Below are 27492 nucleotides of genomic sequence, written 5' to 3'. Positions count from 1 at the left end.
GTTGTATCACTTGGAAAACTGACATTAAGATATTTCAACTGCGAAGAGAATAAACACCTTGAAGTATATCAAGTGTTTTAAGACATTGTATATAATAAATGATAAGATTTCATTAAAGCTTGTATTTTGAGTTAATTTCTAATGTCCTTTGCAACCTACAATAAAGTTGACAACTATACTATAATAACACAAAAAATACGAAAAGTGTCAAAGACCACTGAAATCTATTTAAACCTAACAATCAAGGCAAACAAAATTAATATTTCGTTAAGACAAATTAATTTTGTTAGTACACTGTATTAACATAACCTTGCACTTTTGAATTTATGTACGATAATGTTATTTACTTACGAGATTTTTAAATCTAACTGTACGTCCGTCTTAAAAAAAGTACAGTTACATCCAACGAGTTTAATAATACAACATGCATTGAAATACTTTCAGTTTCATATGACGATAATTCTTCTAAACCTCCAAGAACGAAACCTCATGCGTAGGTTATATAGATTTACATATACATATATATATATAATTTTGTCTGAAGCGCGCTCAGTGCTGCCTAATCAATGATGAAAACGTTCAAGACCGTATGTACTAGAGATAAGATTTGAAACTCATTTACTTGCGACATTTAGTAATATTTGACGTAAACGTCATAAGTGTATTTAATTACACGTTGATTTAAGAATTTACGTTATTTTTACATAAGAATCACACAATTTATTAACGCAAGAAAAAAATTCGCTGAAATTGAATAAATATGTTTCCTAATTTCCATGTATACAAAAAAATAGCACAAACGTTCTAAATGCCTTTGTAGAGTTTTAGAATATTATCCATATTGTTTAATTGAACACAAGAAATTAAATATAATCAGGATTTGTGACAAGATTTGTAGCGCTCAATGAAAGTCACGTTCTCTCCTTGCTTTATTGACGCAGTAAGCTACAAGCATTTTTTTGTTTGTTATAGTTCTTTCTCAATCTTTCGTTTTCTTGGTATTAATTTTAATTTAATAATAAACTAACAATTATTATTCGTAGATAATAATATCTGTTTACCACTTGCATACTTCATTACAGTAGTTTTAATAATTAATTAATAGTACTCATCTGCTTTAAGATTGCGGATACGAGTAGTCAAACATGGTTACAATACACATGTACCGATAGAGTTTTGTATCTATTGTATAGAGCATGAAGCGGAGAAAAAATACAATAATTATATTATTATTATTACTGATCGAACGATCCCTCAATAATTAGCATCGATTCACTTGCGATACAATAATATATATTATGTACAGGAACCTAATTGGTGGAGCGATTTTGGGGCGGTTTTTTGTTATTTTCTCAACGGAATGCAACATTTCTCTTTTGGCGTTCTATTGCTTTTCGGTTGTATGAAATTTGAATGACAACTTTTTTTTTCAACGACCATGGCACTGGCTCACGTGAATGGTATTAATAAAACATTTGAAATAAATGGCATATTGTTAAACTTCTAAATAAACAAAAAAATGCATTCGTTCATAACGAGACTCGAGTATGCTTCCATTACTTCAGAATTATGACAACGCAATGTGAATAAACGTTTATCATTATCCCATTGCATGTATAGTCTTATGGAAGCATGGTACTTATCTTTATAAATTACATACAATTTCTTTCATAACAATACTGCTCAGTCACTAAGCAATTGTTATTAATACAATAAATATTGGTAATTTGGCATATATATATAAGTCTACCTACATATATAAGTCAATCCTGAAAACTATCGTTTCATTCGCAATTCTTTAATATATTGCACTAATTTTGTGAGATATCCTAATACTGATGAAAGGGTATAGCGTTATCGTGGGTACTTGGTATTGTTTTTAGAATCACAACAATATTACCATTGCTCCTTGACAAAGAATATCTTCTCTTGTTCGTGTGAAACTCACAATAAATGGTTAGCAAGTTACGTTAAGGTCTCAAGTCGAAGAATATCATCAAGTGTTTCTGTAACTTATTGAGATGGCAAAGAATTAAAGTTTATACATTTCCTTTTATTATTGTAATGACATAAAGTAGCTCAAGCTAAACACAACATTTCGATTATCAACGATACTGTCGATTTATTCTGTTACATAATCTAACTTAAATGATAACAGATACTCGAATAGTAAGCTCTTAAGTTACCAGAATAAATATGTCATGAGACCAGCATTTTAATGTTAGGTAAGAGAGTAAATGAGTTGTTCAAGAGACATATAAGAACACACATGGATATTGCACTAAAAGTCTTTTGATTTAACGTCCCACTCAACGTACGGCATATTGCAGAGATGGTTCAACCAATCATCAAGAATTATTCGATATCATTAATCCGAAAACATTGACTATTATCACGTATGATGATATTTTATTTATAATGTCGCTCGCATCGCTGAGATCTTAACGCTACTTCATAAAATTATAAAACATAAACGTTTCTTCTTTACTATACACATGGCATTGTGATTCTACGTCAATAATTATCAATTCAATAGTATATTATCGCATCCCCCTCTCATCTGACTAGCCTTATGTATCATTGGATTTTGTAACTAATATGTGAAACTTCAATCATTCGTTAACAATGATTTGCATTACTTGAAGATTCATCTACAACTCCATTTAGGATTATCAATTATTATTGAAGAAAAATTAAACACTATTCCTCATGAGTTGAATGGAAAATTAATTTGTTATTTAGGACTCAGGCTTTTTGTTCTATGATGAAAATTGATTTGCAAGGTAGTACCATTTTATAGGCGAAACAATCTTGCTAAAATAATGAAAACAACTCAAATGGCGACCAATAGTTTAAATAATTGTACTAAAATAATATGGACTAACAAAAAAACAGCCAAATATGAGTTAACTTTTAGTTAGTGTCAAAATAAATTATGATCAGTGAATAATCTATGCAATCGATCATAGATATACAGGACCCTGCATTTGATATGACATACGGTATAAGAAGGTAATCGGTGTGTATTTTATTATTTGTTAATAATCAGACATTAATTTCTATATAGCAAGACCTAACCTGTTCTTTAAATCGCTATCTAAAAATTGTTGCATTCTGTTGATTTTTAATGGTGGGTTTCGCCAAGACTAGCACACTCGCCCAGGTCCGATAGCTACCCTAATAATTGTCTTCTATGAGACCCTCTCTTCACAATATTATACTGCAGTCAAGATATCGCAGTAAGAGTCTTAAATATCATTTGAATAAAACAGTCGTATCTACCCCCTGTTCGAGACAAATCGTTCGCTCGAGAAATTCCTAGGGAAGCCTCACACGACTGGCCACACGTAGATTCAATTTTATATAATTATACTCCAAAAATTCAAACGGGGAGTAGATGACGACGTAAATTTTGTTTCTAATTTCTTTTTCTTCTCGCCATTAGCTAGATATGTAACACCCTTCTGCATGGTCTTGAACTGCATATATTATTTTCAGTGTACAAACAGTAAAAGATAAAAAATAGAGACAGCGTGCATATCGAATAGATAATTGTGTTACTCTTTTGCTTTAGATTATAAAAATAATTCATACGTTATAACAGCCACAAGTTTTTGTTTGAGCTTAATCGATAATATGGAATATCTTTTTTTAAAATAAGTTAATTCAAGTAGTATAAGTCCTGTGTCATTTAATTCGTTTTTTTTAATAATAAATTAGACTCGATTAAATATCACTGTGCTGTATATAGTTATATATAGTAATGTTGTTGTACAAAGAGTAGTGCGACGGTACATAGAGTAACTTATGGATCAGCCAAGACATCGCGCAATATACATTTTACACTCGGAATACATGTGTCCCTGGCGTGTACCATTCGATGGAAGTTTACGTCGTATGTTTCGATTAAAATTTATGGCTAGATTCATTTCTATTATTTATTATTTTCGCAAGCATCGCTGTTCGTCATTCTCGCAGTCAATCCTTACCGATTGTACACCGAAAAAAATTGTACGTACAGCCAAATTCGAATTATCTGAATTCATTCGGTATGCGTTGCTCAGATAAAAAAGTTATGTTTATCTCGTACCGAAATAGAAGTACCAAAGAAAATCAGTAATTACGAATATGGCAATGCCGACAAGACAACCTTCTAAAATATCTTAAAATTATGACAAATCACACTGTCCCATATGAAGTAAATACAATGTTGTGTCGTTTTCATATTACGAAGGGATACATTTCTTCCCTGAACCAAAAGTCTTTTCGAGTTTCATGACTGCTTTCAGCTACTAGAAAGGCTATATATGCTTATTTGATCCAAAAAGGTATCACATTCCTAGTTGGCTGTGGGAGAACTTGGCTGATATTTAGTGTGAACGAAAATTTCCGTAATTTTCAAACACTAAACCTCACGATTCTCTGCTAACTACCGCTGCGTCTGGTACTGGCCTAAATCTGCGGCACCTGCAACAGATAACAATTCGAATAGAGATTATAATATTTCTGCGAAACATCACTTTTACCAATGTACTTCGATTAAATACTGATTAAATACTGATGGTTTATCAAATTTCTTCAATCAGCTAAAGTTCACAAAATCATCCTTTTTTTTCAAATACCAACCATTCGATGTTTAAGTATGAAGGTATAAGTATTTGAAAAAAATGATATGGGATAGTACAAAGCTTTACATGCTGTGGTTGGAAAATTTTATAGATTAATCATTATAGTGTCAAGTATTTACAAATGACATATACAGAAGAGTAAGAGATAATATAAAACATATTGTACAATACGTTTTCAGTTAAAAACTAAAGCTACAACAGAAAAAAAAATACATTAATTTATGTACAATATATACCTCTCAAAAAATGTATGTAAAATAAATGTTTAAAGCAGGAATATGCTATTGAATTTTTAAAATACATACTCTCCTAATACCACATAATACCTGTACAATCATATTTTATATTTAAAATTCATGTTACCCTATTTCTAATTATATTCCATAGTAAATAATTTCATTGAAAATGGTTTAGCTTAATTCATCGATATATAAAGCATAAACTGCATGAAAGATAAGGACAAATTTTACCTTCAATTCGTCGATAAAAATAAGTATCACTAAGTATCTGAAAAATACTCTGATAATTGTTTCATAAAGACTAGAATCACATTAATCCAGAAATATCAGAGTAAAAACAAAAATAGAACATCTCGGTTCCACTCTGCCTGAAAGAATAAGATATGTACTAACTATTTATCATGCCAAAGTTAATCACATCCAATTAAACAATGCGAATCCAATTAACCAAATAGAAAGGTATAAATTCGTTACGTGAATAAATCACAGATGAACAGCAGGGCGAGATCGCAAAGAATTCAAAGAGCAGAGCAGATTCATTTAATTTGGTAAGGTAACTGCTGTCCTACCTAGCATTATTTTCTGCTACGTGAGGCGGTAGCATGGTGGGTGGTGGTGGAGGTTGAGCATTCGGTGGTCCACTGCTATCGGAATCGTTGTCACTGCTTTCTTCATTTCTCTTACCAGCCTCTCCTAAAAGATAGGATGGAACTCCCCTTGGGTAAAATCTTGGCAATACCTCGGAGGTCGGTCTTGTCCTACGTTGCGGTCTTTGAAACCGTAAATTTAGCTGGCTGGCATCTGTCACGTATTTCTCGCTCTGTCTGCGACGACGGAGGGCTGGCGTGCACCCGGTTAGATTTTCATCTTCCGTCGAACTCGCCGATGTTAAGGGGGGCGCATTCGCTCGCGCATCGGGCAATGTCACGCATCGACGTAGTGCTGGCGCGTCCGTGTGCACTGTCAAGGGTTTACCTTTGGTAGCTAAAAGTGGCTACTGTTAGTAATGCTAACAAGCTCAATGCACAATTCATTAGGCAACGTAAGATTTAAATTCTCAGCCAGTATTGCGGAGTGCGCATGATTGCTGCTTTCCGTAGGAAATATTTGAAATAGTATAAGATATGATAATGACATTTTGTATAATATGAACAGTGAAATGATTCTAGTTGTGACAGTTGCTTTACATTCAATTTTTTTTAGTACTAAACCCATTGCGATAGCCACTTGTCTATAAGTCCTAGCAAGCGATTGGACAGCGTTGAAAAATGTGATAGTAATAAACAATAATGGCTAAATAGAGCAATAATGAGTACGTCACGTTCTTCTTGTGCGAAACATGAGATAAATGTTTTATCTATTATAAATATAAAATCTACGGCGTTATGCAATATAGAAGGTTTAACTATTTGATCAGGGTGGTAGGATTGTTTTGCTAAAAAGGAACCATAACCAATTTACTAAGAATTTAATTAATAAATCAAATTTTCGCTCACCACTATCTCTGTCCTTGGATTGAATGATCCCTGCGGGTGACCTTTCAGGCTCACTTCCAGTTCCAGTTCTTGTATTAGGTGTGTTAGTCTCAGGTGTTGATTCAGATAACGAGCACCTAGGACTCTTCACAGGTATTGGTATTTTACTGTAGGTACTATGTGGCCTGCTGGGTGTATCCTTTTCCTTATTGTCCTTGCATTCGCGCAATGGAACAGTGTTTGGAACGGTTGTCGAGGCAGTGGTTGCAGCAGGAGCGCCATTCGACGAGGTATTAACAGGTGCGCGATTCTCAGTTGCGTCATAATATACTGAAGGTTCTTCTGCTCCGGGGTTAGGACTAGCAGGACTACCTGTCGTGCCATTTGTTAGTTTTTCTATAACAAGAATACCAAACACATATCACGAACGCATTCTATTTTTAAAATTGCCACAAGCAATTTGTCTAAAAAAATTTCAACAACTAATTTGGTGGAAAATATTTCACGTACTTTGTAAAGGTTCTTTGTCCGCACTTGTTTGCACGACGGTAGCACCACCCGTAGCATCGACTACTCTGATTTCCAGTCTTCCTGCCACAGCCTGTTCTTCCTCGTCCCCAGCTGGTGTACTGGGTACAGTATTAGGAGGTGAAAATGCAACAGCTGGCACACTTGCTCTTCTCTGTAGCGGACTTTGTCGTGGTTCGTCATGTCTAGTAGCAATATTTCTCATGACATCTACTTCGTATAAGAGATCGTCGAATGCTGCTTGCTGGACCTGTAAAACGAATGTTTAAATTAAGTAAACGAGCAATCCGAGCAATATTGTGGATCATTTTACATACCAAGGGTGCTTCCAGATAGGCACGAACGTGCGGCGCCAGCGCCGGTACGCTCCATGCTCGAGGAAGTGCTCCCTGCAGTTCCGGATATTTTTCGATTCCGGCAATATTTAGGCATCTATGAGGTACAGCCGGTCTTGGCGAGTCTTCGCTTATTCTCGAGAGTGCTGTTTGTGCCGTGGGAGTTGGATGTTGCTGTTGAGATACAGCTGTTACTACCGATACTGGTTGTGCCGTTGTTGCTTTTGCCTCATGAGATCCCGGTGTTGGGGTTGCAGTAGCTACAGCTTCACTACCAACTGTGGACTGGATACTTCACTATTTATTCTTCTATTCTCTATTCTTGCTTTGTTTCAATATCACGTAAACTTGGTAATATTATAAATATATTGTATGTACGAGAAACTCTTTCTCTGTGTATTATTAATGGCGGTCACGCGATAGAATAGCACTTAGTTACATTAAGCATCGTGCGGAATAAATTGCAAAAGTATTACTAGACAATCGCTATGCAAATTTAATCCAAGCACATTTAAAGCGAATAATTTTTAAATTTGTCTAAGAGCATACGAAAAGTTAATCTTATATAAGATCTTTGATTGAACGCAGTACTATATAACTATACAAAATAAATGCATCTCGCAAAAATCATATTATACAGCAACAGAATACCAGCATTTGTAGCCTCTAGTATTTCTTGTTGTATACAAAGAAAATTTATTGTTGTACTAGGCAATTTTGATCAAGAAAAGTATATGTTGCCTCAAGAACTTATGTCGGTATGCTAATGCGTTATTTTTAACAATTAGATATCCTTTTTTATTATAATTGCAATTTGAATACTTAGAATGATCTTTTTACATCTTAACATAAACATGTAACTATAGCCGAAATTACATCATATACAATAGATGCACTTTTCGTGTGCATCGAGCTCATTGCATGGTATATGTACAAGAATTTGAAACAACTTGAGCCGAATTATACAATTTTTCAAGATTAAGAAAAATATGAATTTAAGAGTCGTATGAAGGAAATATAAAAATTTCTTACTATAATCTGGCTGCACTGAACCTTTTCAACATAAAGTCATATCAATAATGATCAATTGCATCGACTTTGTCTCTAATTACAGTTAAATAATGACCAATATTCCAAAAGAACAGAATTTGAATATTTCAGAAATCTCTTTTGCAGATTATTCTGGTTTTTATCTTATTTTTCTACTTAATACAGGCGATATCAGCGGAACTTGTCTGCATCCTCTTATTTGGTCTCACTATTGAAATAATTTATATAACGACGTAAAAAATTACTAGAATATATAGAACGCCCTGAATCATTCATGGTAACTCGTCAAAGTTTCTTACCACTGTATAAAATTATTTTACACTGTTATCAGTAGCCATTGTGCTCCACAGAAATAAAAGCAAATAAGTAAACCCTATCATTATAGCTCGCACAGAATCGAAATCAGTATATTCGCAAAGCATAAATCGCTGTGGCAGTCGAGGGCCAAATAAAAGAAAGAACAAAATTAACATAGCGACGTAAAATACTAATTATCAGCGATATATTCGTAATCACGAGGTCTACGGTAAAGAATAACTGCGTTCTGATACTATGGTAAAAGAGATAATGAAAAGTCTATGCGTGATTATCAAAGATAAAGGAGGAAAGCTAGTGCGAAAAATCAGAATTGAAAACGGTGGTAGTCAGAGCTCGGGTTGGCAGTGCATCGGCAGGTGATAGGTGTCAAGCGAGGATGTCGATACAGGCCAGACGTGGCTAGAATATCAAACACAGTCTACTATAAATAATAACGCTATCAATAAAAATCCCGACGTGTACAATGACTTTTCACATGATGAACTTTGAAGTTTTCATGAAGATGAAGCAGCTATATGGAAGTATTTCTAAAGTGAATGTTCTCATGTTTCGCATAACTGTAGGAAAAAGCATAAACGCACAAAATTTAATCACAAGTAGCAAAAAGCGTTATAAAACTATATATAAATAATATGCAATACCAAAGAAGTGAACAAAGCGTCAACAATGTACAGTATAATTAATAATCAACAAATTGTTATGTCATATTAATGTTTTCACACATCGCAAGAACATTAACATTAGAAAATCCTTAATAATCTCTAGGGCATAACTTTGCATTCTATTCGCGTCTGACCTCAAACATTTTTAATGGCACACTAATAATTACCTGTGGAACCAGTGAAGGTGGATTAGCTCCTCTATGTTCCGGACTCTGCAAATTCTCTCCTTTCCATTCATTATCCGTCTCCTCTGAGTCGTCGAACTGCGACTTCCACTGGGAGGCCAGGGTGAGTCCACCACCACCACGAGTCACCTGTTGTAACGCTGAAACATTGTCGTCGTCTATCTGTGCGAATTGCGTGATTGAACAGTCCCGCATCGCCGTACGTGCGGCACGTCCTTGCGAACGACCATCAGTTCGTCTCCTGGGTTCTCTTCTCAATGGTTCTCTCTGTTCGGTTACCTGTAACAAATTCAATAAACCCATGCACATGAAGTTATTCAACTTCAACGTGAAAAAAAGCATTGCATTCATAAATAATTTTTAAACGGTGAAGTAGATATAAATCTCGTGATCTGCTTATAGTATACATACATATCTGGCATAATATTTCGTAGAAATAGTAGGGACATATGTCAAAGTGGATTATCGGTATTAAGATCACGTAATATACACTACATGGACTACGATATACTTACAGGACTTTGATTTCCAACGTGCTTTGTGTTAGTCACATCGTAAGAGCAGTAAGAGGCATCAACTTCAGTTTGTATCCTGGGGCTTGGCGGTTCGCCAGGCGGCGTCTCCGGAGCCGCGACAACCCGCAAACGAGCAAACGTAGCGCCACTTGCAGATTTACGAAGTGGCGCCGCGGTGTTTGCACTTGTTTTACTGCGAGGAACTTCGGATGCTGAACGAGCGGACGCCATTAGTGCATCACCCTCGTTGTCTACTTGTTTTTCAGCAGGTGCAGCTGGGGATTGTGGTTCGACAGCCATTGATACTGCGCGTCTTTTCTTTGGCGATTCTATGTTATGAGAGCATCGAATGGAATGCTTGATTTATATTAACAATAATGAGAATAATGCATGATCGTCGATCAATTTAATTAGAAGTATCAGAAATTAAATCCACAGTCAGCACATTACGCGAACACATAATGATTATAGTGTGGAGTTCTTTAATGCGACATGAATGTCACAGTTCACTAGTAGGAAATTCGCATTTACCTTGTACAGGGGGTGTAGCTACGACTTGCTGACCGCTTTGCTGATGCGTATTGTCTGTGACGGGTATCGTAGCATTGCAATTTTTATCTCGGCCATGATTGCTAATGGCTGAGGTAAAGGGTGCAGCTGATCCTTCTATTCCACGCTGTCGATTTCTTCTGCACATACTTTCGTAGTCCAACTGCGCCTGGTAACATATATTCCATTTTACATAATGCTCCAATTGTGTGACGCATTGATTACATGTTGTATATTGCGTCCACTTCTTAAAACGTATCACGGAAAGATACTTACGTCTAATTCTTTTCTGTTGTCTGGCTCAACATTTTCTTGATTATTGGTATCGAGATTCGGTGTGGTTGGTGCTTGATTAATAGTAGTTGCTATTGTTAATGCAGGAGGTACCGCGGCTGCATGTAATGATCTGGTTGTTGGTAATCCTTCGTTAGCTATTAGTGGACGCTCCCAATCATATGGATCTGTTGGTTTCACTCCTCTGCGTTTCATACAACGTTCGAATAAACCAGCCAGCATCGCGTAATCTGGTTTGTCCGAGTATCCCAAACTCTGTAAAGTATTTGTAGGTTTAAAATTACAAGGAAAATACAATATTGTAGAGGAAACCTCAATGGACAAGAATTTCAAGCAAGGGTGATATAGATCACTTCCAGGTTGACACGAAAGTATGCCTTAAACGTGACTCATTAAGCTGTTTCAGCTATTAAATAAATCACCAAAGTATTCTTAAGGTTACATAAGAACCGAAATAGATGGGAATCAATAAGCGGTACCACCGTATCTTAGAATAGGTTATATATATACACATGTATACAGTATATGTATGTTTTGTATACGTATTTACTGGAATCAATATGTTATTATGACGTAGTTTTCGAATCAGTACGCTTGTGATAAGTAATGCCATAAGAAGGAAGGGTTCAAGAAAAAATTGACGCTGCTTAGCCAAGCAGTAAGAATCAAACTAGTAGAGAAAGTGAATTTGAGTTTCGAAAATAGATCGTGCAATATACGTTTTTTGAATTTTCATGGCAGATCTGACTAAAGTATTTATATGCGTAACGAACTATGATCACGATTTACACGTGAAAATGGTTAAAAAATTTTTACATTTCTTGTATCAAACTGTTATTAAAAAATTGCCTGTATTTTAAAGTCTTTCGAACGTATCTAAGATACCTTAGTGGTAACTGATTTCTGGGTCATATCCATTTATGTGACCCATTAAAAAATATCTCCTATGTGAGTCAGTCCTAATTCAAGAAGTAGAACGCTTCTCTTGTTCTTGGACGGATATCATTATTTCTTATTTAAAAAACGTCATTTTTTAGTTCGCTTTAACAATGCAAAGTAAGTATTTGCCGCAAACCTTGGCCTCTTTTACAAGGAGGACACTTTGAACTTGGGCCAAATTTTGTAGGCGCATGCATATCTCATTCATAAATAGTTAGAGGAAAACTTTTTTCCATAGGCATTGTCAGATAATATTGATTAATAACAAGTCTTACTAAAGAAATAGGTCATTAATCGTCGTAATAATTAAATCGTGACGTGACTGAGTTTTTAAATTGGCATGATGGATTCTATGTAAAATTACATAGGAAATCTCCTTTAGTTATAGGAGCCCGTATTTTACTGAATTCGCAGGCCCAATGTTAGTTCATCCGTGGGAGCATCCGCGTTACCTAACATCATTCCATTTACAGGAAATCATCTTATACCATTTTATTTAAAAACATCCTACCTGCACATTATAACTATACCAGTGACCTACAATTATTTTTAACGTATGTTGGATTCTCGCCAACTCCAATTTTGACAGATGAAAAGTGATTACAATGGACAATTACATCAAAAGCAAACTGTCAGTCCCTGTTAAACTTTGCAGCATTTATATCGACATATCAACTATCTTCTCGCTTCTTAGAAAATAATGCGCAATCGTTGTAATATAAATAAAAAATAAGTCATCAATATCGTAAGTCAACACGTTGAAACAAGTGCAATATCAAAGTTGCTACGAAGCGATCACAATTTGTATTTATTATGTTACCTGAATATGTTCCAAGAAGACACGTAGATCAGAAGGCAAGTGCTTCAAAAGTAATCGATGATCATATTTCTCCTTCATAAGCCCTACCTAAACATTGCAAAGAAATATCGAGGCATGAGAGAAGTTTTCAAGAAGACAATAATCAAGGTATATAAATTGCTCAGAGACAAAACCATTTGATTCAAATAAATAAAACTGAATATGCGATTTTTTAACATGAATAATATCTAGCAAGACTTACTTGTTCCTTATCTTTTATCTTGCGCCACGGGAGTTGCCCATTGACAAATTCTACTAGCATATAAAATAATGACCATAAATCATCATGTCTTCCCATCTCCTTGTTCTTGTGAGCATTGACGGAAGCATACCGGACGGTTCCTCTGAATCCTGCAGCAGTGCGAGGTGGTCTGACCTCGCCAGTACCAGTTGTAAATTGGCGAGCCAAACCAAAATCCAACATATATACCATCCTTGCACTGTATGGATGACGGCCGATTGAAAAATTTGACTGTAAACATAATTTTTATATCACCATATAATAATGCGTAAATTATGTTTAAAATGATAAGTGAGCCGAGAGATCAAATCTTCTAAGATGATCCAATTCCTTTCGACTTAAGATGCAATAAGGTTTTGTATAACTGATAACCGGTCTATTGTTACGATAACATAGTCGTAACAGTGTGAAAGTAACAGTAGTAAAAAAATGTAATAGTGCGTCATATTAAATGCTAAGAAAAATATATATTTTTATACCACAGTAACTTTTAAGTATATGCAATGATAAATTTTGAATTTTTCAACTCATAAACATCGTTTTGGATTTAGTATTTTCATGATAATTTATTTCATCTGTCCTTCTCCATAGTTAATCATTGACATAGAGTGACTCATTAGGCATTGGCATTTTAAACGAAGCTATTAATTTGGCATCGAGTTGATGACAAGTTTCAACAGAGGCTATGGATTCCGATCAATCTAATGCCTGGCTTCGTTGGAGGTGAACAATGTTATATAGCACGATATCTGTCTTCCGACATGTGACAACAGATGATATTGATGCCAATTCGCACGTAATTTCCGGCGTCTTACTCACTTTCTATTTATCATTTGTTATATATCTTAATAGCTAAGGCAAGCTGCATTTGCGATTCATTTGAAACCTTGTTTAATGTGGGAATACGACTACGTCTAATCTGATAAATGAAAAAGAATAGATACAAGTATGAATAGCTTTACTATAGGAATAGATATTACCAGGCGTAAATTTCAATTCGAAGACTGATTAATATTACTCTAATACAAAAATACGCAATGGAAAGTTATAAATGATATATAGCAAATTAATAGAAACTAACTAAAAATATGGTAAAACATATTAACAGTAACAGTACATTTGTATCATAAATATTACATCAGCTTTGATAGTCAATTATAATATGACAATATTTGAAAATAAAGGTTATTTGCAAGTATGTAAAAGAGCAGTGAATTAACACGAAATCTGGTGGACTCCCCTAAATGATTGGACACACTTTTTAAAGGCTTATTCATCAATTGTCATGCGAATCTATAGACCGGATCTTGTGTAAGCACAAAACCATATGTCACATGTAGCGTCGAAAGAATGAACATCCTCGCTGCGATCATCATTTTGGCAGGATCAGACAATGACAGGTATAGCACGTTTTAATTGAGTGGTAATGACTCACCGGCTTAATGTCTCTATGAAGGAAGCCCACTTGGTGTATGCTCTCTATTGCTTTTAGAATCTGATGACCGAGTCGCAAGGTGGTAGATAGTGAAAAGGCACCTCTTGGCTGCGCACGTCGCAATTCTGCTAAGTTTTTACCTTGCAGTTGCATCACGACATAATTGAATCTGTCATTTCGACCACAGCCTATGAATCTGCAAACGTGTTCTTTACCTGCAACGAAAAAGTAATGTGACGTCATTTCTTGCGAATCGTAACAATTATTCCAGTCTTTCTTACTCTGAATATCACGTGAATGCATACTTTCAGTAAAAGATTGTCGTTGAGCATGACTGTTTCGGATACATTACATAATGGTCGTAATAATGATTGTCGCGAGTTAAATATATTAGGATTAGAACATAAGGTGTTTTTTAATTATAGTCACCCTGCAGTTTTTTTAGAACAGCCACTTCCATCTTGAGGACTTGCTTTGGCTGGCGGGCAGACTCCACTTTTAGGGCAACCTGTTCTTTTGTCATCAAATCTAAGCCCTCGTATATTTCGCCAAACCCGCCGCCACCGATCTTTCTCATCTGTAACAAAAAAAATATTTGCAAAATGCAATTGAATAGTGCACTTTGTGAGGTCATTTGTCGACAATGCAAGATAGATGTCGTTTTGTATTGATCTATGAAATATTATTTCTTACATAGGTTATGCAATACAAAGGATAATTATTCGAATATGAATATTATGAAGTCACTGAATGTTAACAGTAATTTGATTCAATTCTAAACTTGTACATTTCCTAATAGAGAAATAATAATACAAGTATAGATACTGCGTTCAATGCAGTATTTACTTAAATGAGAAGGCTAATCTTAAGTGGCTAATGTATACATTTGCAATGTTATCTGATAGAAAATGACAAAGTCATTATAACATAAAGTTGAATAGATAACTAAATTTTAACCTGTTGACACTTAAATAAATGTCACTCATAATTTTTTTAGTATGACAATTATTATTTTAATTTTCAAATTGAAAAATAGATAAGGAAGTGTCCATCAATTATTCTATAAGGCAAATATTAAAAAGTACATTCACGTTACATGCAATAATACTCCTTCTTGTAGAATAACGTATGGAAAATATATTTGACTTTGATTCTTAAATATATGTGAACATAAAATAACTTTTATAACATATTGCAAAGAAAATTCAGAGAATTGTTTTCCTAATATCTGTTATTAATCTTCTTGCTTATCTAATAATTTAGTATATGATTTAATTAAAAACATATTTAAATAATTCAAATTTAAAATCATTTAAGCTATTAGACTTTTACGTCATCATCTATCTATGAATTCTATCAGTTTCAACCGATAATATGAATATACTATCCTACACAAATACTGCAGTATAACAATGCAGATGTTGGTCAATGGAGAAATATAAACATCAGCATCACTTTATATAGTCCAATGTACATAAGAAAGTAATGTCATAGCACCATACACACGTAGAAATAATTCCCTTGACTCATTTAGCAGGAAAATTCTTTGAAATGAAGTGCAATTTGTAAATACACTTGCACTTGCACAGAAATAAATTACCAAATAAGTATAAGAGATTTAATTTCAGTATTGAATAAATGCCAACATTTTTGAATTGTATTATTTTCATAACAAATTCGAACCTATAAATAATCTTGATATCAAAGAAAAATAAAAAATTTTTTTAAAAAATTGACAGTAATACTCACGACTTTCCATCGTTCCTTGACCACATGGCCAGGTTGCAGCAAGTCCTCACTAGTCATGGTGATATTGTTGTTCTGATCCGTACTCTCGTCGCCTACATGCCTTAACACCAGCTTCCCAGGGTGATTTGGATGCCTGGAAAATTGAAGCAACCCCTTACTAAAGGCATGATTGCTTCTACGACACGGATAAGGAGGATGGTCGTCCGGTCTCGTGATTACCGGGCGACGTGCTCCAAACTGATAGGATTTTAGCTGTCAACGTTAGCCGACACGCCCTACGGCCCACACACGAGGTTTTTAACCTAAAGACTTGCACGATAAAATTGGTCAATACGCGCCCCGTGCTAGGCAGCCATGATTGCGTGCGGCCAAAGGGTGCAGCCAGTACAAGGGGTACTAATACTCTGCGCTCTTTCTCTGTCGAACAACTCGTCACATCCCAACCATCCGAGCTTACACTACCCCGAGTGCCATAACAGAGATATCTAATATTCTACGATATACTAGACTACTGCCTAATTTACCACTGCTGCTACCACCATCAGCACCACCACCACCACTGATGGGAAACCCCAGCGACTATATATAATGTTACCTTATCTATAACCAATATTTCACAAATTTCTAAATAATTACTATTGAGTAAATCAGCAGTGAGACGCGATTTGTCCCTGCACGAAAAGATAACTTGTCTCCCTGGAAGGTCCAACGCGCGCGAACCGATCCAAATATAATGACATTTTATTTTTACTAACAAAGTCGTCTGCTAGATGCTGACGGTGGGTAGCTCGGCGCTGTAGTTGGATATTCCAAGAGCGCCTAAACGGCTCTACTTCGCGATTATTCTCGTTAAACTGGCATTGCTCGTGTTGCACGGCGGCTTCCCGTATTCCCCACGATCACTCTCTTCGTAAGACGGATACGAGATACTCACGAAAGTCCCACGAAATTCCGTGGAATGCCGATACGACGGCCATTTTCGCACGGAATGTATTTCACGGTATGTCCGCGCGATGGCGCCCTAGACACACGATCGATGACGCTCACTGGGACATGTCGAAGCTTTTGCAAGCGGCAACTCGCGATCTGCTGTTTGCGGAGAACAGAAAATGCCTAAAGCTTGGAGGATCGTTGACTTGCGCCCAACGTTTAGTTACATTTTGGACTGCACCAAACCGTCGCTCTAATTCCGATAGAATCGCTTAAGATAATCGCACGATATGTTTATGAATATTTTATAATCACTTTATGTATTGCGACTCGTGTATGACACCATATTTTTTGTCAGAGATTCATCGATTCGTTAAAAAGGACATTTAAATGACACTTTTTAAGAATAACTGCGTGTACTGGATAACTGATTCTCTGAGATACTGCCCGATCGAAGAAATCCACTTTACGGGAAACCCGTCATGACATGCTTGACCGACCGTCGAAAGTTTGCACCGTTAATCAGACTTTGTCACAGCAGGAAGTCACCTTGTAATAATTAAAGAATCGTTCAATATGAAATTAAGCACGTATATACGCTCGGGATTCAATGTTCTTGATGCCTATTGATAATTCATGTTTTTCGCAAGATATATTTTCAATAAATTGCAGACTGAATGGTACAGAACATACAATTTCTCTTGTCCTTATTCCATTTACTGGGAATAAGGAATAATTTACACCATCTTAAGTGATACGTAATTAATAATGTTGCTATAATGAACTCGTAGCATATGCCGTTGAATAATCATTAATTAATAAATTTGTAATTTCTCAGTTGTCCTCGCATGCGACTGGAATGAACGATGTGGGTAGGATATTGAATAACGAGAAAATTAATAGAACTATTTGTACAAACGATTTTTCTGCGTGTAACATCGTAACCGATGTCCGATATCGCTCCGAATGTTTATTGAAGGCCTCGAGTAGCAATCATTACAAACGTTAAAATCCCGATCGTTTATACACGGATTTAGAATCGAGCTGTCGATTCTAAGAAAGTTCGGCCCAGCACGGAGGTTACTATTAACTGGAACTATTTATATGTCATTACAGTAATATACGAGGAAATATTTAGCCTGGAGATTCTGTATATTATTTTGATACCTAAATTCGAGGAATCTCTGAGAGTAATTATTAGGGGAAGTTCCATAACTTAGTAGATTCCGTGATTCACTGTTGCCTAGCAAACTTATATAAAAGATAATGTGACGAACAGAAATTTAAAAACGTCAAGATAGTAAGGAAACTTTCAATACTTCATTAAAAAATGTTAATAAGAAGATATATGTTTCTGATGTATAATACGAACAGCTTCAAATACATGATTGAATGGCAAGAAATGTGCTCGATCGATCGACATGCTATAGTTCAAATACTACTATGATAATGTACTAAGTAAATTATCTATATTGATTTGATATCTAAAAAATTGCACTATGTATATTTGAACGTAGAGATAAATATCAAGTTCGCCGAGAACTGGATTACGTGGCATAAGAAAACCAATCCTAAAATACATCCGTTAATGAGTTATCGTCGGAGTAAAGGATCGATCTGGTAAAAATATCTGGAGATCGTTGTACTGTTTGTTTGGATGGTAGAATGAAAACTGACAATTCAGGTACACACTTTCATTTCAGAAGAGAAAAAAGACTGAAAAGAAAACGTTTCACGGGATAAGAATACTGACTTGCGAGCTGTTTCCAGTTTTTGCAGGGTTCAATATCTAGACTGTCTAATTACATCTTCTTAGATGGTTACGCATTTGTGTCATACGAAATATCTATCCGTATCCAGTGAGAAAAAGTAGAAATTCAATACGCGGTAATCAAAGTCATTATTATGTTGTACCTTGCTCTATTATTAATTAACCATTATTTTCCTGTTTGTTAGAGCTAGAGAGAAAGGAAAGAAAATAAATACACGATTCTGCCTTCTTTGCTAACAAGCCTAATTATATCCTGGATCTTTCTATAAATTGAACACCGTTAATGGATAATTGGGCATACATATACCGACTGACCCAGATTTTAAAACAACCAAGGTTTCTTGACTGTAGCAAGTACACTTGAATTTCGTCGGTATTAAATACCTATTGAACGATGATGTTTTCTTTCCAGAGAAGTTTAAGGAAGTCGAAAAGTTTCGTGGAGGATTCATGAGTTCCTGGTCGGCCTTGCATGGAGTACTCCTATTACCGGTATATTGATTAGCCGAAAGAGCGTTATTTTTAGTATATCATCTCCAAGCTTGGTTAGAAGGAGGACGTATTGAAAATAAAAATGCGATAAGTAATATATGGCGACTGGTATCTTTGTCTTTGTAAGTGACAGATTAAACGACTGGGTACTTTGTAAAGGAGTAAATAACACACGTCGTAAATTTCATTGACTACAATTTTCTTAAGCACCGATACCCTGATTAAGAACAGCCGACTGTTAACTGAGGACTAGACTAGTCGTAATGTTGTGTACAATACTTAGGTGGAAAGCTAAAAAAAAGCATGGGACCGGTCAGGTTCGAGATGTCCTTCGACGTAAAGACAAACAAACTCGTCGAACCTGAGAGCTGGCCATTTTTGACGATCCAATACCTACACGTAATTATTATGTTGCGTCTGTTCTGTCTGTATTTGACGTAACAGAAAAAAAATGTTATTCCCTACGGAGCGTTACCATATCAATCTAAACTATATGCTTAAGGGCAATTATTTTCAAAGAAATTTTCATATTTACATATTGTTTGTAATAAGTTTGAGGATTCCACATCCAATGATAGTTTTTTAAATGCGCTGTTTTTTAATTTTTTGTTTCGTTCGGAGCAAAGGATAACTCGCTCGCCATTCACCTTTTTATTATCGATACTTTATTACTGTCAGCTGTGTACGGGTATTAATATTGCAGTTTGTCTTAATGTTTTATTTTTATACGACACGATGCCAGACGAGATTCGCTTCGAGGGACGACAAAATTTCTCTGGGTGTTCTATTGCTCGAGAGTAGCGGAGTGACGCTTGGATCGAGCTAATTTTAAGTTAGGAGAATTTCCCGTTCAACGAAATGTTCCACTTATATTTACGTGACCGGGTGGACTCTGCGATATTTCGATTCTTTTCATTTAGAATTTATCTATGAGCACAAGGTGGTTGCATAGTCCTGACACACGCAGCTTTTTAACGTTATTTTAAAGACAGCAGTGCCTAATGCTTTTATACGTGCAGTAAAATTCATTGGGAGGAAGTCAGCTCGAATATGCCTATCGTGCGAAAGTTAATATAATATGCAGCGGGATATTTGGCTGGTATTTCGGTAAGTTTTGTCTTCGACGACCAGTTCTATCGTGAAGTTATTTTTTGAATAACTTAATTTCGCCAACACGTGAACTTATTGAAAAATGGGCTGACGTGGGACAAGAGAATCTGCAGATGCTGGAAACTCATTCTGTTAGATGGCAGTGCGAGAGGACTATTATCAAGACAGGTTTCGTGGAAAAGCATTTTAAAAATTACAGGCTCACCAAATAAAATTTAATTTTATACATTCGTTTTGTATCTTTTCGCAGAAGCACAGCAACTTAATGGAAACGTGATTTGGTCAATAATCCTCTGCCTAGATCAGAATATTATTTTTATTCTCAATATTTTTCTAATGCGTTATAGACACATTCCTAAATTCCCCAATATAAACTGTATACACGTCACATTTCGTTATCGTATTCCTCGTCGAAATTAATATAAATTTGCAATATCAATTGACACTTTGCACGTGATTTTCAATACTACCGAACGTATTTCGAACACTTGCTGAGAAATTAATTTTGGAGCACTGATTGGCCCGACCCCTTTTTCAGGCGCAGTCTAAAACCGTAGAGCAAACAAGAAAATGTACGAACGAGTCACTGAAACGAAGTCATTAATGCGTGCCTATTAAATGGAATTGGATTACGTTGCGTCAGGATTTAGGAAAAAGAAGAATAATTCAAATCAAAAGATAGCGAAGAATTAACATATCTGTCCATTCATTGAATACTATTTTCATTTAAAATATTCTTTAGAAACATTGTTTTCTTATCTATTGAATATTATTCAAGTATGCACTATGTATGTTTTTTATGTTTAAAATGAGATTTCAATGCATATTCTTGCACGTGTGACACACGATGATATAATACGTTTTCTATATTTTTGTCAACTCAATGAATTTCAGAAATACTGCTAACCTAACCCGTCTCTTTGTTGTTACTAACCACTGTACGACAACATATAAATTTTGTTTCCGCGAATAAATAAATTTAAATTCACACTTTTGCATTCCTTGAAATATCAGAATGTTTACATTTTTTTTTGCAATTTCGCAATGGATGTTTTTCAAAAAGCTTCGATATAAGGTAGCTGTGCTCCCCCCCCCCAGGATTTCAATTGTAGATCAAAAGTATTTGAGGATATATATGTATATGTAAGTGTAAAAAATTATGATGAAATTAAAATAAAATTATGATAAGTGTAAAATTATTGTGGCATCGAGAAAAATTATTTGCACATTTTTAGAACGTATCGATCGTAAACTATAAATTACGTTTGAGTACCTTAGTGGGAAAGGAACGTTATTTCCGTTTCACCGCAAAGCACGTCTATAGTAATTTATGACGAGTCGACAAATTTCTCATTGAAATTTTTGCGTAAAAGGTCACAACGGTTGTTAAAAAAATTTTCGCAAATCAACGATATTGATTAGGGAATATAATTCTTAGGAAAATTCGAGTTCACAAGTAACCCGTGTGATATACCTACTGTAACAGTAGTCTAAATAAGGCAATTATTTTCCCATGTTAAAATTTCTGTACAATGATTCGACTGAATAATATATAGATACAAACACTTCGACAATGTTAAATAACACTTACATAATCAAAAAACAAAATGGCTTGTTCATAACCGAAGAACCGCTAGCAGAATACTTCCCAACATCTAAATGTAATTTGATAAAAATCATATATGTATATATAAATATATATATGTTAGCTGTCTGGTCGTTGCAACGTCTTAAACGACATTTATAGGAATTGAGGGTGGGAAACAGAATGAAATGCACGTGGCTTGACTTCGTTTCTAATACAAAAAAAAACAACAGTGTATTTAAAAAAGAAGCAACATTCTTAGAACTTAACTGAACAAGAATAAATATTAAATTCTTTGACACTACTAGTTTTCGCAGCACGCTGCCGACCCATCGTTCTGTTTGAATTTTTTAAACACTTTTCTTTTTGCCGTCTTGTGACCTTTTCGCAGCTAGCTGCCCTCTCAGACTCACGTCTCTCCCTGCCGTTGCATCTTGCGCGCGCGGGCGCTCAGCTGCACACGGCTGCCAAACGATATCACATCTCCTCCTAAGTTGCCAACATATATATTAGTGAAATGTAACCCAACACTATGCCCGACACTCCGAAAATAAGAATGATGGTAAAAGAAGTTCGAAAACTAACAATCAGCAAGTTATACAAAGTTCAGATGATGTTAAAAGTCCGAAGACGAAAGCCCACAGCTCAAGCAGCAGAAGGATAACTGAACCGCCTACCTCGCAACTTCATAATTACTCCTAGAACCAGCTCAATAAAAAAACTGATATAAATTCGTATCCGACACGAGACGAAATCCCAAGGAAGATTTAAAAAATTTCACAACGTAGTTCTACACTTTGCCATCACACTGTATAAATCCCGTAATATTTTCACGCGGAACGACATAAAATTCACGCAAGCAGCTGATAAACGTACCACTTCATAGCTTGCGCCCGGTATGGATGAGGTCGAGAATCGTAGAGATGGTTGTGGACGCAGATGAAGAAATGGAGGAAGACGAGTGCAGAAGGAAGTCCAAGAGAGCAGATTATGGTGACCGAACGAGTTTGCGCTCCTTCGCACACTGAATCCTCGTGAGCGTTCTCGCGAGTAAAGAGCCGGTAGCCTCGTAGTGGCCGTGCGAGCCAAAACTGAATAGCCGTGTTCCACTGGCATTGGATCAGCAGCCGTGCGACACAATCGGCCATTTTTTCACTACGTTAAACGGTTATCCACAAGGCCGTCAATCTTACGGGAGCAAATCCTCGACGATATTTTACGGATACCTTACGGCCTTGAATGGCTCACGTGAACACAATTCAGGCCTCGTTCGCAGACGCTAGAACGTGGCTCTTCAGGTATCTCTGCTTCTTTGGGACAAGGACGTGAAACACACGGGAGCGTTTTGCGAACGGGAACGATTTCCGGCAGGTGTGAAACTCGTGGAAACTTACAATTATCACAACACGTCTAGAAGAGGAAAAATGAGTCACAAAGAAAATATAAGAGAATCGATTAGCTACATATGATAAATATGTTAAATAATAATAAATGCTTATGCGTTTATTTTTCAGATTCTAAATCTCTTTGTTAAGAATTAGATCGTTCACCGTGATAGTAGATATAAATATACATGCATAGGTTTAATGAGCTGACGTATGTATGCATATTGGTACAACATGTGTCAAGATGTCAACAGGGCTCTTACTCCGCTCCGTCGTTCTTGTTGATATTGTCAAAGATGCGCGAATCTTAAGCATCGCGTCTAATTACATGTTTCGTGGAAATAACGGAGCGTGATAGGTTTTCCGAGATTTACCGACGAAATTTGGTATTATGAACCGTATGCGTTTTAAAATGATGATTTATTATGGTCATTCAGCTTGGCTATTACTTCGGATTTTTTAAATTCATACCATGTTTTTCACTTTGATTCATTCTTAGTGAAGGTTATGCGTGAATTTATATCTAGTTGTTTGCGACTGACATACCAGTCTCTTTCATACAACTGTGAATTTGACTCTTGCAGTTTAAGTATCTTTGATTGACTTTGGATAATAGCAGGTTCACTTTATTCTTGAAGTAGGTATCGAAGACACCAAATAGACATTTCAAACTCTTAACTTTCGCTTTTCTTCTTTGTCTTATCTTACCATCTTTCGGCATCACTATGCATCTGTTACGAAAGCATTCTAACAATAAATCTAGTTGATATCGCATCCAAAATAATACCATTATGGCAACGATTCAAATAGTTACATGTTGCAATTTTTGTCCCGTGCCCGGGAAAATGCATTCATTCAAAACTGCATTCCATAATTATTAAATAACAAATTTTTGGTATTGCTATCTGACTTTTAACAAATAAGAGATTCTTCCTGTACTAAAAGAATGATTTTATAAATAATAAATCCTATATGCGTACTGCGTACATATTATTGTAATACGTATATGCGATAAATTTCTTTAACTGCAAAATTTTACTAAATAGTAAATATGCGTACATTTGAAAATACGTGTGCAATATCGTTCGAGCTACAACAACAAAAATTGAATTAAATCAAATAGCAATACAGGCTCAGGTTTTCGCAACGTTGTGTTAGTTCCAGCCTACTGTAAACTGATTATGGTGCGCTGTATGTACACATGGTAATCTAAACACATAAAAACAGAGCCAGCAATCGCTTCGAAAATAATTTCCTCTATACGCAAGACGATGACTGTATGCGGGATACTCCAAACTATATTTTACTAATATCAGGCTACTCCTTAAGATAGCTTTCGTCACCACAGTCAATAGGAATAGCAAAAAAATATTCACACAAATCTTAACAAAAAGTGATTTGTTTCAAAGTTATTCAGACAAATTTAATACCCTAAAATATATCTCATCAATTAAAGTTCAGTCACCTTCGAGGCGATGTCGTAAAAAAAAGCTCCCATTACGTCATCCAACAAAACCACTATCACTCCAATCTCTATATTACTCGTTTTATCGAGATATTTAAAAACATTTGTAGCTCCATTTCATGAACTCTTCAAAACTATCATAAAAAATCTTTCAAAATAATTTCAAATTTGTATAGATGCCTAGGATTATTTTGACAGTCAATATACTGATGGATATATACTGATGGATTTATGTCCTGTGGAACAAAGCCGAAAACGTAGCTGAAGTGTCTGTCGGGTCTTCTAAGATTCAGAAGTAGCTAGGCGTATCGTGCTTCGCCCCCGCGTTTGGCGAGGTTAGGCTATTTTGATCCTGGTGGTCCACTCGGCGAGTTGGGTCTAACTCTCACGTAGACAGATCAGTTTGTGCCTCGCTCACTCTCCTAAACCCAGGTGGTTGGTTGGCAGGTTAGACCATCAGCCACAACACCCGCCTGTTGCTCGAAAATTCTCTTTTCGTTAACCGGGAGTCTCGAGCATTGACATTCAATTTGGCATTCGATCAAACGGTTCTCGGTACATCGTTCGCCCATCATTAACCTGACACCTTAGCAAGTCTTCAGCCACGCGCACTTCCTGACCTCGCGAGTTCGACCCGGATGGTCTTGAATTTTTGCCTTTGCTTCTTGTGTTTTTCTATTTCAATTTCCTGGGACCGGATGCGTTTACAGCTGTTCGATTGAGTAGTGACAATCGTCATGGATCTTTGTCCTTGATACTAAGGTCCTTCGTGGATGACGGTTACGGATGTTGAACTAAAATGTAACAGTTTTTATAATTCTTGATAAGCAATATAAGAAGCATACAATTGATACAATTTGTCATTGTTATTATATGCCTTTTGTTTCTACGAGTTAGTCTTGCTTTTCCATTTCGAAGCTAGTCGAACGTGCCAGTGTGCTAGTGGGCCAGGATCAAGAATAGCTGCGGTCAGACAGAATACCAGGATACCAAACGTTGATTGAATACCAACTATAGAGCAGGGGCCGTCTACCGGGGTCTGCATCTACTTCGATGCTGGACATACTTGAAGATACGACCTATTGCATTGGTTACCATAGCAGACAAGTCACTTTACGCAAGAGCACAGTGGGTTTAAATATCTCTTTGTAAACTTTGATCGTTGCTGAGAAAAACAATTTTTATGTTTTTCAGAAAGTTTCTTCAACATCTTTACATGCTTCCCAGAGTCTTATATGAAAATTATTCTTGGTCTTGATTATAATCAGCCTTTAGGAAAACCTGATCCCGCCAGTGAGCTAGCAAGTTTTCACCTAATGCACACATACGTACTATTCGCAGTTCAGTCGTGACGTGAAAAAAAAATAATAGTATCAGCAGTTACTATCTGCTTTACAGAGAATATTTTTCAAGAGATCTTAACACATGATATATTTATATATGTACCTAGTACATTCGTGAATTTCTCTTCGTATTCATTACCTTTGTAAAAACAATCTTCACATGTGAAATATCTCTGGGTATAAGTAAAGCAAGTGCATCTTACTGATACAGAAATTCACTCTCCTAGATTTATGCAATTCACAGAGCACTGGCACTGCACAATATTGAAACATTTCTCACAGATTCTACGTACATACGAAATTAAACGCGACCAGCAAAGCGACATGTTTTCAAACAACTTAACTTTACGCGCTTCCTCGATCATCTTCCGGTTTAACGATATTTACGGTTTGCGATGTTTTGGCCGATGCGCGATGTATGACGTGTGCGAAGGTCAAAAGGGTCTATATGCGGATGAAGTGTCTTACAGGTTATTTTACCCGGACAAAAGACTGAGACAAAAAGAAGTCTCATATCCATGACGCGCACTTAATATTAGTTTTCAATAAATTCACTTTTGTCGTATGTTCCCTTGATTGAACGTTTTTTCTTATAATCTTCCTAATTACTTGAATCAGCGCCAAGAAGTAGTATAGTTAGTATCAGTATGTAATGTACTCTCTAGACTCGTTGCTATGTCCGTCTAAGTGGACATGAATAGCAAACACGTTTCCTTGCGCTATAGCACTAACAGTAGTGCTATGCCTTTTGATGACCTAGATACACATGGAAATTCAAGGCGGCTACGCGAAGACTCATGAAAGTCGTATTTCCTTCAATAACGCGCAGTGAATGCATAAAACGATTCAGTATGCTTCTTAATTGAGTTTTCAAATGATTTTAACAACCGCCCATCAAATGAATGTAATAGAGGGTTGGTTATTATTGAAGAAATATCTTTAAACAGTTTCTACTTGTATTACTTACTCATGTATCGTTAGTTCCATCCACGTATTGATAATCTTGATTTGACTTTCGTAACGTTTAATACGTGTCTGCTGTAAAATCGAGTGTACGGCACTACTGTGTTAAATTAAAGAGGATAAATAAAGAGAATAAAAAAGTGCAAATGGAAGTGGTAGGTATGAAAGAAGTAACTAGCAGCGATCTTGGTTGAATCGAGACATGGAAGTTGAGTACAGGTATAAGCGAATGAGACTGAACATGCCGGTATTCGTCTCTAACAAATACTATTTATTTCTGCGACGAAGATCCTATAATAATTTGCTATTTGGGAACGACGTCTTGCCAAGCGTAAATATGATAGTTCAACGTAACCTCTTGGCACTTAGCAGCACGTCTGTTAAATCATTTAAGTTACACGCGCGTCAACAGCCTGTTCTACTGCGCATGCGTGAATACACGTGAGC

General features: G+C 35.9%; 1 protein-coding gene and 1 long non-coding RNA gene across 12 annotated transcripts; one reads left to right on the top strand and one right to left on the bottom strand.

Moving 5' to 3' along the window:
• Positions 1-905: 905 nt before the first annotated feature.
• LOC107263575 (tau-tubulin kinase homolog Asator) lies at positions 906-27442 on the bottom strand. 11 transcript variants are annotated; one of them, XM_025081087.1, is made up of 15 exons: positions 27050-27442; positions 16002-16134; positions 14682-14829; positions 14253-14467; positions 12779-13048; positions 12538-12624; positions 10761-11033; positions 10467-10653; positions 9936-10264; positions 9403-9699; positions 7188-7490; positions 6853-7120; positions 6364-6738; positions 5437-5851; positions 906-4467 (listed from the first exon to the last, which is right to left on the bottom strand). In XM_025081087.1, exons 1-15 carry the CDS (start codon positions 27067-27069, stop codon positions 4413-4415), a joined length of 3375 nt encoding a protein of 1124 aa, XP_024936855.1. In that variant the 5' UTR covers positions 27070-27442; the 3' UTR covers positions 906-4412. The 11 variants fall into 11 exon arrangements, with proteins under 11 accessions (XP_024936855.1, XP_024936861.1, XP_024936853.1 ...); XM_025081093.1 differs by lacking the exon at positions 27050-27442 and adding an exon at positions 26222-26816; XM_025081085.1 differs by lacking the exon at positions 27050-27442 and adding an exon at positions 22766-23161.
• LOC107263584 lies at positions 23287-26178 on the top strand. Its single transcript, XR_001536720.2, has 3 exons — positions 23287-25540; positions 25658-25867; positions 25934-26178. It is a non-coding gene; the product is annotated as an uncharacterized LOC107263584 (long non-coding RNA).
• Positions 27443-27492: the final 50 nt, after the last annotated feature.

The sequence above is a fragment of the Cephus cinctus genome, unplaced genomic scaffold (assembly GCF_000341935.2).
Source record: "Cephus cinctus unplaced genomic scaffold, Ccin1 Ccin1_scaffold0160, whole genome shotgun sequence".
Lineage (NCBI taxonomy): Eukaryota > Metazoa > Arthropoda > Insecta > Hymenoptera > Cephidae > Cephus > Cephus cinctus.
The sequence above is the reverse complement of the archived record's forward strand: the minus strand, read 5'-3'. Positions and strand labels throughout refer to the sequence as shown.

Excerpts from the sequence above, each read along its gene's own strand:
- LOC107263575 (XM_025081085.1), bottom strand. The coding sequence starts at position 23,037 with ATGGCCGATTGTGTCGCACGGCTGCTGATCCAATGCCAGTGGAACACG. Across the intron at positions 14,468-14,681 it reads TGTTCTAAAAAAACTGCAGG|GTAAAGAACACGTTTGCAGA; the intron begins GTGACTATAATT and ends TTTTCGTTGCAG. Across the intron at positions 5,852-6,363 it reads ATCCAAGGACAGAGATAGTG|CTACCAAAGGTAAACCCTTG; the intron begins GTGAGCGAAAAT and ends AGCCACTTTTAG.